Source organism: Neoarius graeffei, chromosome 24 (assembly GCF_027579695.1).
Source record: "Neoarius graeffei isolate fNeoGra1 chromosome 24, fNeoGra1.pri, whole genome shotgun sequence".
NCBI lineage: Eukaryota > Metazoa > Chordata > Actinopteri > Siluriformes > Ariidae > Neoarius > Neoarius graeffei.
Window position 1 is genome coordinate 59,932,621 of NC_083592.1, and position 19,542 is coordinate 59,952,162.

Consider the following 19,542-nt stretch of genomic DNA (forward strand, 5'->3'; position numbering starts at 1 on the left):
TAATAAACTGTCAGATTTGCATTTTAAGTTTTTTGTTCTTTATCTGAGTTGTTTTTATTGTTTAACAAGAAATATCTTTGATATCTCATCTCATTATCTGTAGCTGCTTTATCCTGTTCTACAGGGTCGCAGGCGAGCTGGATCCTATCCCAGCTGACTACGGGCGAAAGGCGGGGTTCACCCTGGACAAGTCGCCAGGTCATCACAGGGCTGACACATAGACACAGACAACCATTCACACTCACATTCACACCTACGCTCAATTTAGAGTCACCAGTTAACCTAACCTGCATGTCTTTGGACTGTGGGGGAAACCGGAGCACCCGGAGGAAACCCACGCGGACACGGGGAGAACATGCAAACTCCACACAGAAAGGCCCTCGCCGGCCACGGGGCTCGAACCCAGGACCTTCTTGCTGTGAGGCGACAGCGCTAACCACTACACCACCGTGCCGCCCATATCTTTAATATGATTTAAAAATTTGTTTAAAATGAAATTTTGTTTGTTCTCTTTCCGAGCGTCAGCTGTTAAACCTCAGCACTGTTCATGTGTCAGTCTGATCTCTGTGTGAATGTTAATATCTGATTAATATCTGAGTTACTGAGTGAGAATAAGATTATGAGATTAGATTTTATTATTTCATTGTTTTGTCTCTAATCAGGACACACTGATGGACAAGAACTTTTACAGATCATACAGTGAAAAGCCTTGGGGAAGAACAAGAAGCTCAGAGACGCAAGAGCGTGTGTATGTGTTTGGAATCACAAAGCGAATCTTGAAGATCTGAATCAGCAAAAAGAAGTTTTTTTAGCTCGGCTGTTTTTCACAATTTATTCACTAAGGACAGGCTTTACTGAAAAAAACAAAAGAAATGAAAACTGTCGGAATGGATTAAAGGAAGAGATAAAAAGGGAAAATAAAAGAAAGCAAAGAAAGAAATAATTTTAACTGTTTTGTGTTGAAACTGACCTTGGTTCTGCCCCCTGTGGGTTCTGCCCCCTGTGGGTTCTGCCCCCTGTGGGTTCTGTCCCCTGTGGGTTCCACCCCCTGTAGATTCCACCGCCTGTTGGTTCCGCCCCCTGTGGGTTCTGCCCCCTGTGGGTTCTGCCCCCTGTGGGTTCTGCCCCGTGTCCTCTGTTTGTGTGGAATGTGGGTCAGGTGACAGTTAGATGTGAGGATCTGTGTTGAGTTGTCACTTACCTGTCTGTCTGTCTGTCTGTCTGTCTGTCTGTCTGTCTGTCTGTTTTTGTGGTACTGCTGTGCACCTGGATATTGGACAAAAGTGGAACCTCGGCCCACTGTGTTTATGAGAGAACCCTGGAGAATGATTTATTTATTTGATTTGATGATGTCCCTGGAGTTTTGTCCTTTGTGGGCGTGGCCTGTTCAGTGTGTAACTCAGGTCTTGGGTGTAGTTTATCTTCTTCACCTCGTTGCTGCTGTTTCCTTCGTTCCTCCAGCTGCGGTTTCAGTTCCGAGTTTGAGTTCAGATCAGTCAGAAGTCCATGAAAGGTTTAATGGAACTAATCTGTGACTAATGAAGTCCGATCTACGAGGTTAGCCATGTCACATCTTGATTTATTTTAAAGCAGAGCAGAGTGGAGATCTGATTGTTCAGAGTTTCCTGCTTTACAATAAATGTATATAAAATGGAGAGAATTTAAATGTCACTATGAAAGACCGTGTCTTTATCATGAGGAAGAGTTTGGTGTAGAAACATGTGCATTAAATTGTATTTTATCGTAAAGATCTGTGGCTTAATAGAGAGAAAAACCCACCACAGAAACTTGTAGCTCAGTTCATCAGTAAACAGCGATGTGCTTTGGATTATAAAGCAGCTCTCAGTGAAGGTTTTGTCATTTTATTTTTTATTCTGTTTGTGTTGTTGAAGTTGTTGTGCTGTAAACAGCATGTTCACATGGGGCTAAATGCTGTGAGTGTAACGTCTTATAAACTCTCGCCGCTGTATAAAATCACCTTCCACCTCAGAACATCTCAAGATGGACCCGAAAGTGTTACAGGTTTACTCTAGTGATGTGATTGGTCCCTGTAGTGGCAGTAAAAGCGTCTGATAATGACCCTCTGAACATGGGCTCCAAGAACAACCACAGCTTTATTATCAGTCCACACTTTATTTAGTGCTTATAATTAGCTCGGAGTTCAGCGCTCCTTCCTTCTGCACCACTGAATCACAAAGAAACACCAACACTGCTGTGACAATCCGGTAAATACAGCAGCTTCCTCTGAGCGTGCCTGTCATGAATAAATGAATAAAGAGTGAAAAATAACCATCTCCCAGATTCAAAACTCATTTCTTCTTGCTGATTCAGACTTTCAGACTCACTTTGCAATTCCAAACAGTCAAAGAATAAACAGGTCTACTGAGGTGGAGACCTGCAAAGTGGCCGAGTGGGCAGGGCTTGATGTTTCAGACTGTAACAGAAAGGATAAAATACTGAGGAGAGTGTAGAAGAGAACGTACTGGAGAACGGTAGAGGAGAATGTACTGGAGAACGTAGAGGAGAATGTACTGGAGAACGTAGAGGAGAATGTACTGGAGAACGTAGAGGAGAATGTACTGGAGAACATAGAGGAGAATGTACTGGAGAACGTAGAGGAGAATGTACTGGAGAACGTAGAGGAGAATGTACTGGAGAACATAGAGGAGAATGTACTGGAGAACGTAGAGGAGAATGTATTGGAGAATGTAGAGTAGAACATAGAGGAGAATGTACTGGAGAACGTAGAGGAGAATGTACTGGAGAACGGTAGAGGAGAATGTACTGGAGAACGTAGAGGAGAATGTACTGGAGAACATAGAGGAGAATGTACTGGAGAACGTAGAGGAGAATGTATTGGAGAATGTAGAGTAGAACATAGAGGAGAATGTACTGGAGAACGTAGAGGAGAACGTACTGGAGAACGTACTGGAGAACGTAGAGGAGAACGTACTGGAGAACGTAGAGGAGAACGTACTGGAGAACGTAGAGGAGAATGTACTGGAGAACACAGACCTCTCAAACTAATGATCGTTTAAATGATTTATAGAGAATTATGATATGTTTTGTGATTGAATGTAAAAATGTGAGTGTGTCACTGCGTGTTTTCACTGTGTTTACCTTCATTAGTGTGTGATCTACTGTGGGCTAAACACACACACACACACACACACACACACACACACACACACACACACTCTCTCTCTCTCTCTCTCTCTCTCTCTCTCTCTCAACTCAGCCGAAAAAACACAGTTTTTTATCTGATGAAATGGTCTTGATTTTCTCCCATCGGACTCAAATTTTTACACAGTGTTCTTTAGTACTGCTTTAAATTCTGTCATACTGAACAACTGCGAGGTTCAGTCTACTGTGAGGTTCTAAAACCTACTGTGAGGTTCTACAGTCTACTGTGAGGTTCTACAGTCTACTGTGAGGTTCTACAATCTATTGCAAGGTTCTGCAGTCTACTGTTAAGTTCTATGTTTTACTATTAGCTAGACTGTGATCTGCTCGTGATCTGACTGTGACACTCTTATCTGATTGAGATGTCTGATCACTGCAGCACTTTGTCTGGTTTCAGGCTCTGGATCTTTTTCTTTTTATTTCAGTAACTGTATAAAAACGCGACTCAGCAGGTGATTTGTTCACACAGTGTTTATTCTGCCAGAGAAAATAAAGGAATAAGTTTGAAACCTTCTCTTGTTGACTGCAGCGTCTGTGCCGTCTCTGTCTTGTCTGAGTGATGATTACAAACACGTCTGTGCTGAGAATCTGAGTTTCTGATGAACAGGAGGAGGTGGATTATTGATTTAAACTCCGTCTGAGTTTTTCACTGTTTCAGAGAGAAACGAACACAAATTATTCCTCAGACTAAATCCATCATTCATGTTCAGAACGTTCTGTGTCTCACTCAGGGTCGCTGTGGATCCAGAGTCTGCCCTGGGAACGTTGGGTATGAGACGGGTTTAAATCCTGGAATGGGACACCAGTCTGACTGACACACTCACACTCACACACTTACAGTGGTGCTAGAAAGTTTGTGAACCTTTTAAATTTTCTATATTTCTGCATAAATATGACCTAAAACATCATCAGATTTTCACACAAGTCCTAAAAGTAGATAAAGAGAACCCAGTTAAACAAATGAGACAAAAATATTATACTTGGTCATTTATTTATTGAAGAAAATGATCCAATATTACATATCTGTGAGTGGCAAAAGTATGTGACCCTTTGCTTTCAGTATCTGGTGTGACCCCCTTGTGCAGCAATAACTGCAACTAAACGTTTGCGGTAACTGTTGATCAGTCCTGCACACCGGCTTGGAGGAATTTTAGCCCGTTCCTCCGTACAGAACAGCTTCAACTCTGGGATGTTGGTGGGTTTCCTCACATGAACTGCTCGCTTCAGGTCCTTCCACAACATTTCCATTGGATTAAGGTCAGGACTTTGACTTGGCCATTCCAAAACATTAACTTTATTCTTCTTTAACCATTCTTTGGCAGAATGACTTGTGTGCTTAGGGTCGTTGTCTTGCTGCATGACCCACCTTCTCTTGAGATTCAGTTCATGGAAGAAGAAGAAACCTTTATTTGTCACATGCACACTTCAAGCACAGTGAAATTCATCCTCCGCATTTCACCCATCTGAAGCAGTGAACACGCACACACACACCCAGAGCAGTGGGCAGCCACACTAGAGGGCCCGGGGAGCAGTCAGGGATTAAGTACCTTGCTCAAGGGCACCTCAGCCCAAAGCTGCCCCAAGTTAACCTAACTGCATGTCTTTGGACTGTGGGGGAAACTGGAGCACCCGGAGGAAACCCACACAGACACGGGGAGAACATGCAAACTCCGCACAGAAAGGCCCTCGCTGGCCGCTGGGTTTGAACCCAGAACCTTCTTGCTGTGAGGCAACCGTGCTAACCACTACACCACTGTCCTGACATTTTCCTATAGAATTCGCTGGTATAATTCAGAATTCATTGTTCCATCAATGATGGCAAGCCGTCCTGGCCCAGATGCAGCAAAACAGGCCCAAACCATGATACTACCACCACCATGTTTCACAGATGGGATAAGGTTCTTATGCTGGAATGCAGTGTTTTCCTTTCTCCAAACATAACGCTTCTCATTTAAACCAAAAAGTTCTATTTTGGTCTCATCCGTCCACAAAACATTTTTCCAATAGCCTTCTGGCTTGTCCACATGATCTTTAGCAAACTGCAGACGAGCAGCAATGTTCTTTTTTGGAGAGCAGTGGCTTTCTCCTTGCAACCCTGCCATGCACACCATTGTTGTTCAGTGTTCTCCTGATGGTGGACTCATGAACATTAACATTAACCAATGTGAGAGAGGCCTTCAGTTGGTTAGAAGTTACCCTGGGGTCCTTTGTGACCTCGCCGACTATTACACACCTTGCTCTTGGAGTGATCTTTGTTGGTCGCCACTCCTGGGGAGGGTAACAATGGTCTTGAATTTCCTCCATTTGTACACAATCTGTCTGACTGTGGATTGATGGAGTCCAAACTCCTTAGAGATGGTTTTGTAACCTTTTCCAGCCTGATGAGCATCAACAATGCTTTTTCTGAGGTCCTCAGAAATCTCCTTTGTTCGTGCCATGATCCACTTCCACAAACATGTGTTGTGAAGATCAGACTTTGATAGATCCCTGTTCTTTAAATAAAACAGGGTGCCCACTCACACCTGATTGTCATCCCATTGATTGAAAACACCTGACTCTAATTTCACCTTCAAATTAACTGCTAATCCTAGAGGTTCACATACTTTTGCCACTCACAGATATGTAATATTGGATCATTTTCCTCAATAAATAAATGACCAAGTATAATATTTTTGTCTCATTTGTTTAACTGGGTTCTCTTTATCTACTTTTAGGACTTGTGTGAAAATCTGATGATGTTTTAGGTCATATTTATGCAGAAATATAGAAAATTCTAAAGGGTTCACAAACTTTCAAGCACCACTGTATATATAACTGACACCAATCATATATACCAGTGGTTCTCAACCGGGGGGGGCGCGCCCCCCTGGTGGGGCGCGGAGGTACTCCAGGGGGGTCGCGAGTAGGCTTCATGTATGGAGGAAAAAAAAAATCTGGGGCTAACAGGCTATAGTAGCTAAGCAGATGCAACACATTTACCCATGTCAAAATGCAGGACATTGGACTATTACATACAAATCAATACTATTATAAAATCTATCATCAATCTATCATAAAATCTTGTGTAGGTTATTTTAAGCCCGTGACGCGAACATGACGCAACGTCACGTGAGTGAGTCTGCATACCGTGGCCACCGTGTGAGTGCTTGCCACACACACACTAGTCTGGTTTCTTGCCGAGTTAACTCGTGCTGACTCTCGCTAGTCTACTATCATCAATCCATCGATACAGCGCAAAACCCAAACAGTCTTTTTAAAGACTACTACCCCACACTGTATTTTTGCTTTCCCCATTTCAGCTCTACCCAAATAATTTGTTGTTTTTGTTGTTTTCTTACTGCTAGTCTACTATGGATAATGCTACTACTGCTGCTACTGCTACTACTACTACTATTACTACTACTACTACTACTAATAATAATAATAATCTAGCCCAGGGCTATCTATCTATCTATCTATCTATCTATCTATCTATCTATCTATCTATCTATCTATCTATTGGTCGATATAAGGTGCTGTAGGTCGGGTGGCGTCACTGCGGGTGAGTGTGTTTGGGGGGGGGATGGGGGCGGGGCGAGAAGAGGGGCCCCCAACTGCAATGAACCAGCTTTGGTGGGGCCCAGGTTGCAAAAGGTTGAGAACCCCTGATATATACAGTATACTGTATATATGATTGGTGTCAGTCTCTAATGGAAAAGTGACAGTGAGCTCAGTTGACTAACGTTGAGGTCGAGATAGTGTTATATTATATATTATATATATTAATTCATACGTGTGCGTGTGCGTGTGTGTGTGTGTGTGAGAGAGAGAGAGAGAGAGAGAGAGAGAGAGAGAGAATATTCATACACAGCTTACACTTCTGTGGCCTTTGTTTTGACAACCACTGACAAAAATGGTGTTTCTCTTTCAGTCTCTGTCTCTCTTTCCCTGTCTGTCTCTACCTGTCTGTCTCTCTCTGTAGGGATTAATGTGTGTTATGAAGAGATACCTGAACTTTATTATATTTTCACACCTTGACTGTACACACACACACACACACACACACACACACACACACACACATTGTTTCTGAATCAGCAGGGAGCAGAAACAAAAACACACTAGATCTCACCTTTATTTGGGTTTGTTTTGTTGTATTTTCTCAGAATGTTTAATGTAATAAAAAACTGCAGTAAAATTATTTGTATAAAGCATCATGTCAGGTTTCTATTTTCTGGCCTGAAATGTGCTGTAGCTCAACCCACAAACATACCACATCTGTACAGGTGTTCTACTGGAACCCCACTCTGGATTAGGGTTCTGTAGTGAACCCTGAGGAACCAGGGACAGGCACAGGGACGGGTATGGGTATGGGTACAGGGACAGGCACAGGGATGGGTACCGGGACAGGAATGGATACAAGGACAGGGACAGGTATGGGTCCAGGGACAGATATGGGTACAGAGACAGGGACAAGGACAGGTATAGGGACAGGGACAAGAACAGATATGGGGACAGGTATAGGGACAGGGACAGGCATGGGTACAGGGACAGGCATGGGTACAGGGACAGGTATGGGTACAGGGACAAAGACAGGTATGGGGACAGGGACAAGAACAGATATAGGGACAGTGACAGGTATGGATACAGGGACAGGCATGAGTACAGGGAAAGGCATGGGTACAGGGACAGGTATGGGTACAGGCACAGGTATGGGTACAGGGACAATGACAGATATGGGGACAGGGACAGGGACAAGAACAGATATAGGGACAGTGACAGGTATGGATACAGGGACAGGCATGGGTACAGGGACAGTTATGGGTACAGGGACAAGAACAGGTATGGGTACAGGCACAGGTAAAGGGACAAGGACAGGTATGGTTACAGGGACAAGCACAGGGACAGATATAGGGACAGGGACAGGTATGGGTACAGGGACAGATATGGGTGCAGGGACAGGTATAGGGACAGGGACATATGGGGACAGGGACAGGTATGGGTACAGGGACAGGTTCAGGGACAGGTATGCGGACAGGGACAGGTATGGGTATAGGGACAGGGACAGGTATGGATACAAGAACAGGGACAGGTATGGGTACAGCAACAGGTTTGGGTAAAGGGACAGGGACAGATATGCGTACAGGGACAGGTTTGGGTAAAGGGACAAGGACAGGGACAGGTTTGGGTACAGGTACAGGTTACAGTACACACTGTAAAATCCGATAAGGTCACTGAGCTCAAAAATTTTATTGAAACTGATTACGTAAAAATTTTTGAGGTAAGTAACTTAAATTTTTTAAGGTATGATTTCTTAAAAATTACACTATAGTTACACTTAATTGTAATTTTTAAGAAATCTTACCTTAAAAAATTTAAGTTACTTACCTCAAAAATTTTTACGTAATCGGTTTCAATAAAATTTTTGAGCTCAGTGACCTTATCGGGTTTTACAGTGCAGGGACAGGGAAAGGTATGGGTACAGGGATAGGGACAAGGACACGTATGGGTACAGGGACAGAGACAGGATGCTGTCCTTGGTTCCTGATCAGTCAGAAGTGCTTCTGTGATCCATTTGGAATGAACTGACAGGTGGGAGCACCTGCTGCACTGAAATGCTCAGCTGTCAATCAAATTCAGTGGCGGGGCAAGTGTGTAGTGATGGATAAAAGTGTGTGTTCTGTTATCACTGGTCAGGATGGTGCGACACAGAGGAGGACGGTGTGGAGTTTGTTGTTTCTTCTTAATAATAAAGCAGTGAGAACAAATAAAATGACGAGATAGAGATTAGAAGTCAGGGAGAAAGAAAGGAGAGAAAATAAAGGAATATAAAACAGGCCAGGAATAAAGAAGGGAAACATAGAAGGAAGAAGAGAAAGAGATTGGGAGAAAATTGGAGAGAAAGACAGAAGAAGAACGAGGAAAAGAGTGATATAGAGGAGAGAGAGAGATGGTTAATGTTTCAGCAGTTTGTTCTATAAACACACCGGTGCTGAATGTGTTAATGTGATTGATCACATTGCAGAATGATTCATCACCATCCCCACACACACACACACACACACACACACACACACACACACACACACACACACACTGTCCACCCTGAGTGTGTGTGCATGTGTATGTGTGTGTGTGAGAGAGAGAGAGAGAGACCAGTAACAGTATGAACACACCCTGATGATGGTGATGATGATGATGGTGATGATGATGATGATGATGGTGATGATGGTGATGGTGATGATGATGATGGTGATGATGATGATGATGATGGTGATGATGGTGATGATGATGATGGTGATGATGATGATGATGATGGTGATGATGATGATGATGATGGTGATGATGATGATGATGGTGATGATGATGATGATGATGATGATGATGATGGTGATGATGATGATGGTGATGATGATGATGGTGGTGATGATGATGATGGTGGTGATGATGATGATGATGATGATGGTGATGATGATGATGATGATGGTGATGATGATGATGATGATGATGGTGATGATGATGATGGTGATGATGATGATGATGATGATGATGATGATGGTGATGATGATGATGGTGATGATGATGATGGTGTGTGTGTGTGTTATTTCAGGTCCTGCTGTTTGGTGTTTATGAGCTTTTTTGCAGTAGATGTTAATACGTGTTGTTGTTGTTGTTGTTAAACAGGCTTCTCTCTGAAATGATTATGAAGATGTTGGAGCAGTTCTGAAAAAAATTTTCTGGCCAAAAATAAATAAATAAATAAAAACAAAACAAAAACTTTTACCTAAAAAGATGAAACACCTTCACCGAAGTGTTTTATTTCACAAATAAAGTGAAAGGTGAATGTGATGATGAAGGGATAAAACACACTGGACTTTAGAGAACTGATCTGTTAGCTGATGATATAAATAAACACACGGCGTTCTCTCGGCTCTTTACTGCACATCAGTCACCGATAAACACCTGCTCCGGCGTCTCTTCAGTTCTGGATTATTAAAGTGTTTATTGGTTACATTTTGAATGGCATTCTCTTATTTCCTCTCTCTCTCTTTCTCTCTCTCTGTAGTGAGTGAGGGGCGGGCCAGCGTGATGATGTCAGAGACACTCCCTCGTTTCTCGTCTTCTTTTCCTTCGTCTCTCCCCATTTCCTGTCACCTGCACGGCGCTGAATCATCCTTCTTCCTCATCCGTGATTCTCCACAGGAAGTGATGCGCAATGGAACTCTGAGCTCTCTCACTCAGCCTCTCTATCTCCACCTGCTGCACTCTGACTCCGCCCCTTCAGTGTCTCTCAACTGTAGCTATGGCAACATCACTGCTGAGGCACTGGTACCTCCCGAACTCATCTACACGGCGTGGTCGACTCCTAGAGTTGGCCCCACCTCTTCGTCTAAGCCTTTTTTGGGCTGGAAAGTGAAAGCTCACCTGTTAAGCTCATCAATAGGGGTGGAACAACCTCAGGTGCATGTTTTGTTCTATCTGATTGGACACAGGTGGAAGGAGGCCGAACTTCCTCTGGAGAACTTACCATGTGTACTCGTCGTGGGGACACGTGACCAATCAGATAGCTCCGTCTCTGCTGCGTGCAGACTGCAGGGCATTCTGGGAATATGCGTGGTCCAGCTGGGCGTGCCCACTTCCTGGTTCAGTCCAGTGCTGAGCCGCAGACGGCTGCAGGAGCCAGTGATGGAGCTGCACTACTCCTTGTGGCCTACAGAGGGTGGGAACAGCGAGTGTGCAGGGGGTAGGGAGCGAGGGAAGGGTGTAGGGGACATGCGGAGGATCGGGATGGTGACCCTGACCTCAGGCGACAGTAAGAGAGATGGAATGAGGGTGAGACTAGACCAGAATGTGCAGATCGTCACGCCATCTCGTCCCGTCAAACAGGGACAGAACGTCAAATTCAGGATCCTGCTGAACACCGCGTCCACGACTGAACAACTCACACTTCGGTACAGTGTAACACACACACATACACGTACATTAAGGTATAGTGTAACACACACACACACACACACACACACACACACACACACACATTAATTTATAGTGTAACACACACACACGTTAACGTATAGTGTAACACACAAACACACACACACACACACATTAAGTTATAGCGTAAGACACACACAATTTAACGTATAGTGTAACACACACATGTATGTGAAGGTATAGTGTAACACACACACATTAAGTTATAGTGTAACATACAAACGTACGTTAAGGTATAGTGTAACACACACACACATGTTAAGGTATAGTGTAACACACACACACGTTAAGGTATAGTGTAACACACACACACACATGTTAAGGTATAGTGTAACACACACACACATGTTAAGGTATAGTGTAACACACATGTATATTAAGGTATAGTGTAATACACACACATTAAGTTATAGTGTAACACACACATGTACGTTAAGATTTAGTGTAAAACACACACACGTATGTTAAGATATAGTGTAACACATGTTAAGTTACAGTGTAACACACACACACGTATGTTAAGGTATAGTGTAACACACACACACACGTTAAGGTATAGTGTAACACACACATGTTAAGGTATAGTGTAACACACACACGTTAAGGTATAGTGTAACACACACACGTTAAGGTATAGTGTAACACACACACGTTAAGGTATAGTGTAACACACACACGTTAAGGTATAGTGTAACACACACACGTTAAGGTATAGTGTAACACACACACACGTACATTAAGGTATAGTGTAACACACACACATTAAGTCATAATGTAACACACACACACATTAAGGTATAGTGTAACACACACACGTTAAGGTATAGTGTAACACACACACGTTAAGGTATAGTGTAACACACACACACGTACATTAAGGTATAGTGTAACACACACACATTAAGTCATAATGTAACACACACACACGTTAAGGTATAGTGTAACACACACACGTTAAGGTATAGTGTAACACACACACGTTAAGGTATAGTGTAACACACACACGTACATTAAGGTATAGTGTAACACACACACATTAAGTCATAATGTAACACACACACATTAAGGTATAGTGTAACACACACATGTTAAGGTATAGTGTAACACACACACGTTAAGGTATAGTGTAACACACACACGTTAAGGTATAGTGTAACACACACACGTTAAGGTATAGTGTAACACACACACGTTAAGGTATAGTGTAACACACACACACGTACATTAAGGTATAGTGTAACACACACACATTAAGTCATAATGTAACACACACACACATTAAGGTATAGTGTAACACACACACGTTAAGGTATAGTGTAACACACACACGTTAAGGTATAGTGTAACACACACACACGTACATTAAGGTATAGTGTAACACACACACATTAAGTCATAATGTAACACACACACACGTTAAGGTATAGTGTAACACACACACGTTAAGGTATAGTGTAACACACACACGTTAAGGTATAGTGTAACACACACACGTACATTAAGGTATAGTGTAACACACACACATTAAGTCATAATGTAACACACACACATTAAGGTATAGTGTAACACACACACGTTAAGGTATAGTGTAACACACACGCGTTAAGGTATAGTGTAACACACACACGTTAAGGTATAGTGTAACACACACACGTTAAGGTATAGTGTAACACACACACGTTAAGGTATAGTGTAACACACACACGTTAAGGTATAGTGTAACACACACACGTACATTAAGGTATAGTGTAACACACACACATTAAGTCAGAATGTAACACACACACACATTAAGGTATAGTGTAACACACACACGTTAAGGTATAGTGTAACACACACACGTACATTAAGGTATAGTGTAACACACACACATTAAGTCATAATGTAACACACACACACACATTAAGGTATAGTGTAACACACACACGTTAAGGTATAGTGTAACACACACACGTTAAGGTATAGTGTAACACACACACGTACATTAAGGTATAGTGTAACACACACACATTAAGTCATAATGTAACACACACACACACGTTAAGGTATAGTGTAACACACACACGTTAAGGTATAGTGTAACACACACGCGTTAAGGTATAGTGTAACACACACACGTTAAGGTATAGTGTAACACACACACATTAAGTCATAATGTAACACACACACACATTAAGGTATAGTGTAACACACACACGTTAAGGTATAGTGTAACACACACACGTTAAGGTATAGTGTAACACACACACGTTAAGGTATAGTGTAACACACACACGTTAAGGTATAGTGTAACACACACACGTTAAGGTATAGTGTAACACACACACGTACATTAAGGTATAGTGTAACACACACACATTAAGTCATAATGTAACACACATACACACACACACACACACACACACACACGTTAAGGTATAGTGTAACACACACACATGTATGTTAAGGTATAATGTAACACACACACACACACACACACACACACACACACACACACACACACACACACACACACATTAAGTCATAATGTAACACACACACACACACACACACACACACACACATTAAGTCATAATGTAACACACACACACACATTAAGATATAGTGTAACACACACACACACACACACACATTAAAGTACAGTGTTACACACCATCTGTATAGAAGAAACTTTCTCTTCTATCTTTCTGTCAGGCTCTCTCCTTCTATCTCTATTTCTCTGCTTCACTGTCTCTTTGTTTCTCTCTCTCTCTCTTTCTGTCTCTATCTCTCTCTCTCTCTGCACTGCATGCTGGGAGTTTGGGTGTGTGAGTGTGAGTGAAAGCGATGAATGAGTTTTTGCTTGTTTTGAAATATTTCATTGCTTTTCTACGCTTTCTCTTTTTTCCCCTTTACTGTATGACAAGGTAAGAAAATATTCCTTTGATTTTGGTTTTGATTATTAGAAAGTGGCGGAGGAGTAGTCAGTCGGAGTTTGGTGGTGTGCAGGATGGCGTCCCTCCCTGGTGGAGGTTCGCCGCCCGTGTCAGTCAGACACAGGGTCAGGATCGCGGCTGACCCGCGCTTTACTGTTGAGGATGTTTTACTTGCTGTTGGTGAAAAAGTGGGTCATAAAAATATTTTCTATGGCTCGAGAATGAATAAAGCTGTGGTGGTGTTTTTGAGAGAGGAGCGTTTGGTTTGTTCCTTGGCTGAAAGTGGTGTTATTTTAGATGATAGTTTAGTTGTAGTTTCTCCGCTAGCTGTATCGACCACTAGAGTGACCGTATCAGGAGGGAGCACCTCCCTTCATCCCTAACGAAGCGCTGGAGAGAGTTACAGTGGTGCTTGAAAGTTTGTGAACCCTTTAGAATTTTTTATATTTCTGCATAAATATGACCTAAAACATCATCAGATTTTCACACAAGTCCTAAAAGTAGATAAAGAGAACCCAGTTAAACAAATGAGATAAAAATATTATACTTGGTCATTTATTTATTGAGGAAAATGATCCAATATTACATATTTGTGAGTGGCAAAAGTATGTGAACCTTTGCTTTCAGTATCTGGTGTGACCCCCTTGTGCAGCAATAACTGCAACTAAACGTTTGCGGTAACTGTTGATCAGTCCTGCACACCGGCTTGGAGGAATTTTAGCCCATTCCTCCGTACAGAACAGCTTCAACTCTGGGATGTTGGCGGGTTTCCTCACATGAACTGCTCGCTTCAGGTCCTTCCACAACATTTCCATTGGATTAAGGTCAGGACTTTGACTTGGCCATTCCAAAACATTAACTTTATTCTTCTTTAACCATTCTTTGGTAGAACGACTTGTGCGCTTAGGGTCGTTGTCTTGCTGCATGACCCACCTTCTCTTGAGATTCAGTTCATGGACAGATGTCCTGACATTTTCCTTTAGAATTTGCTGATATAATTCAGAATTCACTGTTCCATCGGTGATGGCAAGCCGTCCTGGCCCAGATGCAGCAAAACAGGCCCAAACCATGATACTACCACCACCATGTTTCACAGATGGGATAAGTTTCTTGTGCTGGAATGCAGTGTTTTCCTTTCTCCAAACATAACGCTTCTCATTTAAACCAAAAAGTTCTATTTTGGTCTCATTTGTCCACAAAACATTTTTCCAATAGCCTTCTGGATTGTCCACGTGATCTTTAGCAAACTGCAGACAAGCAGCAATGTTCTTTTTGGAGAGCAGTGGCTTTCTCCTTGCAACCCTGCCATGCACACCATTGTTGTTCAGTGTTCTCCTGATGGTGGACTCATGAACATTAACATTAGCCAATGTGAGAGAGGCCTTCAGTTGCTTAGAAGTTACCCTGGGGTCCTTTATGACCTCGCCGATTATTACACACCTTGCTCTTGGAGTGATCTTTGTTGGTCGACCACTCCTGGGGAGGGTAACAGTGGTCTTGAATTTCCTCCATTTGTACACAATCTGTCTGACTGTGGATTGATGGAGTCCAAACTCTTTAGAGATGGTTTTGTCACCTTTTCCAGCCTGATGAACATCAACAACGCTTTTTCTGAGGTCCTCAGAAATCTCCTTTGTTCGTGCCATGATACACTTCCACAAACATGAGTTGTAAAGATCAGACTTTGATAGATCCCTGTTCTTTAAATAAAACAGGGTGCCCACTCATTCCTGATTGTCGTCCCATTGATTGAAAACACCTGACTCTAATTTCACCTTCAAATTAACTGCTAATCCTAGAGGTTCACATACTTTTGCCTTTCACAGATATGTAATATTGGATCACTGTCCTCAATAAATAAATGAGCAAGTATAATATTTTTGTCTCATTTGTTTAACTGGGTTCTCTTTATCTACTTTTAGGACTTGTGTGAAAATCTGATGATGTTTTAGGTCATATTTATGCAGAAATATAGAAAATTCTAAAGGGTTCACAAACTTTCAAGCACCACTGTACAGCGGTTTGGGAAGCTTGCGAGCGGATTTAAAACTGTTCGCCTCGGCTGTAAAGACCTGAAGCTGCAGCATGTTCAGTCTCTGTGCAGACAGGTTTATACACAGCAAATTCCTCAGTGTTGAATTAACACTTTCAGAGTTAATTTGGGTCCAATTGGACCTATGTAAACACTCTGGGTGTTAATTCAACACTGGGGATTTTGCTGTGTATTCCTCAACTCTCCATCACTGGAAATCTCATTTAGGGTGAAATATGAGGAGGGGTATTACATGGTGTACGCTAGTTCTGGAAATATGAAGTGTTTTGAGCGTGGGGAGGTTGGACATAAGCGCAAGTGGAGAGTGAGACCGTGGACAGCAACTCAGGTTTAAACTTCTATACTTCAAGGCTTCTCTTATCTTAAAAGTCGGTGGTGGATTTAGTCGTCCAGTTAAAGTTTTTAGAGGGATCAGACAAGGATGTCCTTTATCAGGATAGTTATACTCATTAGCAATAGAACCCTTACTACATAAACTTCGACAGGATCAAATGGGGCTTCCATTTCAGGAAGTGGATGAACAAGGTAATGTAGCTCTGTCAGCTTATGCAGATGATGTGACTGTCTTTATAAGAGGACAGGAGGATGTAGGTAGTGTTATGTGCAATTTAGCCCAATATGAAAGAGCTTCATTTGCCAAAATAAACTTAGGAAAATGCACAGCATACATAATGGGTCTGGCAAAGAAAAGGGTTGCCAACACTGCCAGCAGGACTGGAGTGGAGCAGAAGAAACCTTTATTTGTCACATGCACACTTCAAACACAGTGAAATTCATCCTCTGCATTTAACCCATCTGAAGCAGTGAACACACACCCAGAGCAGTGGGCAGCCACACCAGAGCACCCAGGGAGCAGTCAGGGGTTCGGTACCTCACTCAAGGGCACCTCAGCCCAAGGCCACCCCACGTCAACCTAACTGCATGTCTTTGGATTGTGGGGGAAACCCACACAGACACAGGGAGAACATGCAAACTCCACACAGAAAGGCCTTCGCCGGCTGCTGGGTTCAAACCCGGAACCTTCTTGCTGTGAGGCAACCGTGCTAAACACTACACCACCATGCCGCCCACAGGAGGGAATGAAATGTCTAGGTGTCTTCCTTGGTAGTGAGGATTTTAAAAAGAAAAACTGGGAAGGGATTATAGAGAAGGTAGGTGCCAGGTTGTCTCGATGGACTTGGGTCCTGCCCCAGTTGTCATACCGGGGGAGAGCTCTGGTTGTGAACAACCTGATTGCTTCGATGCTGTTAAATAATTAATATTTTTACATTTTTTATAATCTTTACTTTCTCTGCATGTTTTAAATTTACTTTAACTTTATTCTATTTTATTCTGCTAGTTTCTTTTTTTTTTCTTTCTTTCTTTTTTTTTCTCCTTTTTCTTTTTGGCATTTTAATATTTTATTTCTACTATTGTTTAATTCTTATTATTTTCTTTTAATTCTTTTAATTCTTTTAATTAATTATTTTAGAATAAAGATAAAATTATTTTATGTAATTTTATTTCTCTATTGTTTACTGTTTTTGTTTTTACTTCTGTAAAGCACATTGAACTGCCATTGTGTATGAAATGTGCTATATAAATAAACTTGCCTTGCCTTGCCTTGCCTTGTGGCACCATTCCACTGTTCTAGATCCACCAGAAGCACTCATTAAGGAGATCCAGAAGAAGCTGATAAACTTTGTCTGGTGGCGATGTCACTGGACCAGACCCGCTGTGCTGTTCTTACTTCTGCATGAAGGAGGTCAAGGACTAATTGACCTGCAGCGTCGCATCACATCCTTCCGTTTACAGTCAGCACAGTGTCTTCTATACAGAGAGCTGGTGTGGACAAAAACAACCTGCCTACTCTTACGTAAAGCTGGGAATCTGGGCTTTGACAAACATCTCTTTTTGATGAGGCTGGAAGGGATGGACTTGTCTGGGACTACAGGTTTCTATCAAACCATGCTGAAGGCCTGGAACAAGGTCATAAAGGCTCAGAGACTTACCACACAGTTTTATGGCGATGTTGGACAGGAACCACTGTTTCATAATATCTAAATACAGAGCAGGACATTGAACTCTGCAGGTGTGAAGAGAGCGTTTGTAAGGGCTGGTCTGGTAAAGTTGGCTAACCTAAGGAGCGCAAGGCATGGAAAAATGCTGAAAGACTAAGCGAGGAGTCGGGAATAAAATCAATCCGTTTGCTACAAAGACTGCTAAATGAAGTCTTGTCCTCACTCCCCGGTAACTTCAGAAGGGCACTCGGAACAGAACCTGTCCCAGAGGTTCATGGAGGGGAACTGCTCTTCCCATCTCTGCCTATCACTGCTGCGGCGGAAAACCAGGATGAGGAGGAACAGACACTTCTATCCTTTAAAACACCCCAACTAGCCGACTTTCCAGCACCATCAAAAAAGGCCTTATACTATCTGAGTGTCAAGGTCCTACACAAGGTGACGTTGGACGGACTGCAGGAGTTGAGGTGGTCGGGGTTGCTTGCACCAGGCTCATCCCCCAGAGGATGCTGGAGGTCCCTGTACGAAGCTCCTATAGAGAAACGCACTGCGGATCTCCAGTGGAGAATAGCACATGGGGCCGTGGCCACAAACAGACTGCTCATATAGATCTCAGGGTAGACAGGTGGTGTCCTTTTTGCCAGGAAGAGGAAACACTGCAACATTTATGGCTAAAGTGCGGAAGGTTAAGAAGCTTATTTGGTTTACTGAAGGAATGGTTCAGGGAATTTGAAGAGGAGCTGAGCGAGGCAACTTTCATTTTCAGTTTAAAATACAGTGCATCAAAACGAAGGAAAATTAGTCTTAACTTTCTGATGAGGCTAAAATGAGCATTTGGCTCACAAGGAGAAATAAAATGCTGGGATCAGGGTCGGTCAATCCTGTTCTCATGATCAAAGGTCTAGTAACAGCTCGGCTGAAAATAGAATTTGTTTATTATAAAATTACCTTATGTAGATGAGTTTGTTGAAATGTGGGACGAGGAGACGTGTTATGTTGTGTGTCTGATGAATCTTTGCTTCTGTCTTTTTAAATGATGATATAAATAACAGACTGTCAGTAATATCTGTATGTGTATATACATATACTTTTAACTTAAAGTTCACCAAATTGTGATTGAATTGTTCATTTTAGTTGTTTGTTTTTGTTCATTCATGTACATGCCAGACGAATCAAAACTTTGTGTCAACTAAAATTGTTGTGTTAAAGCCTCACTCACAATCCGCCGTACGTGCTGCAACGGGTGGTCTACAGTAAAATAAACTGGCAAAATCGTGCTTGAGACTTGCGCAACACTTGTGTGTGTTCAGTGCCATAGAAGGTCGCAGACTGCCCATGGAGACTTTTGGTCCTGCACATGCAAATTCTACGGGTCTTGCGACAAATCAAGAATGCATACACTACATATGGGACCCGT

General features: G+C 42.4%; 1 protein-coding gene across 1 annotated transcript in view; it reads left to right on the plus strand.

Moving 5' to 3' along the window:
- Nucleotides 1-19,542, plus strand: part of si:dkey-215k6.1 (transmembrane protein 132C) — a 327,832-nt gene that overhangs the window by 76,923 nt on the left and 231,367 nt on the right. Inside the window, exon 2 of the mRNA XM_060907575.1 lies at nucleotides 10,229-11,114. Within this exon, the coding sequence (XP_060763558.1) occupies nucleotides 10,229-11,114 (886 nt within the window). The remainder of the gene's footprint in view (nucleotides 1-10,228; nucleotides 11,115-19,542) is intronic.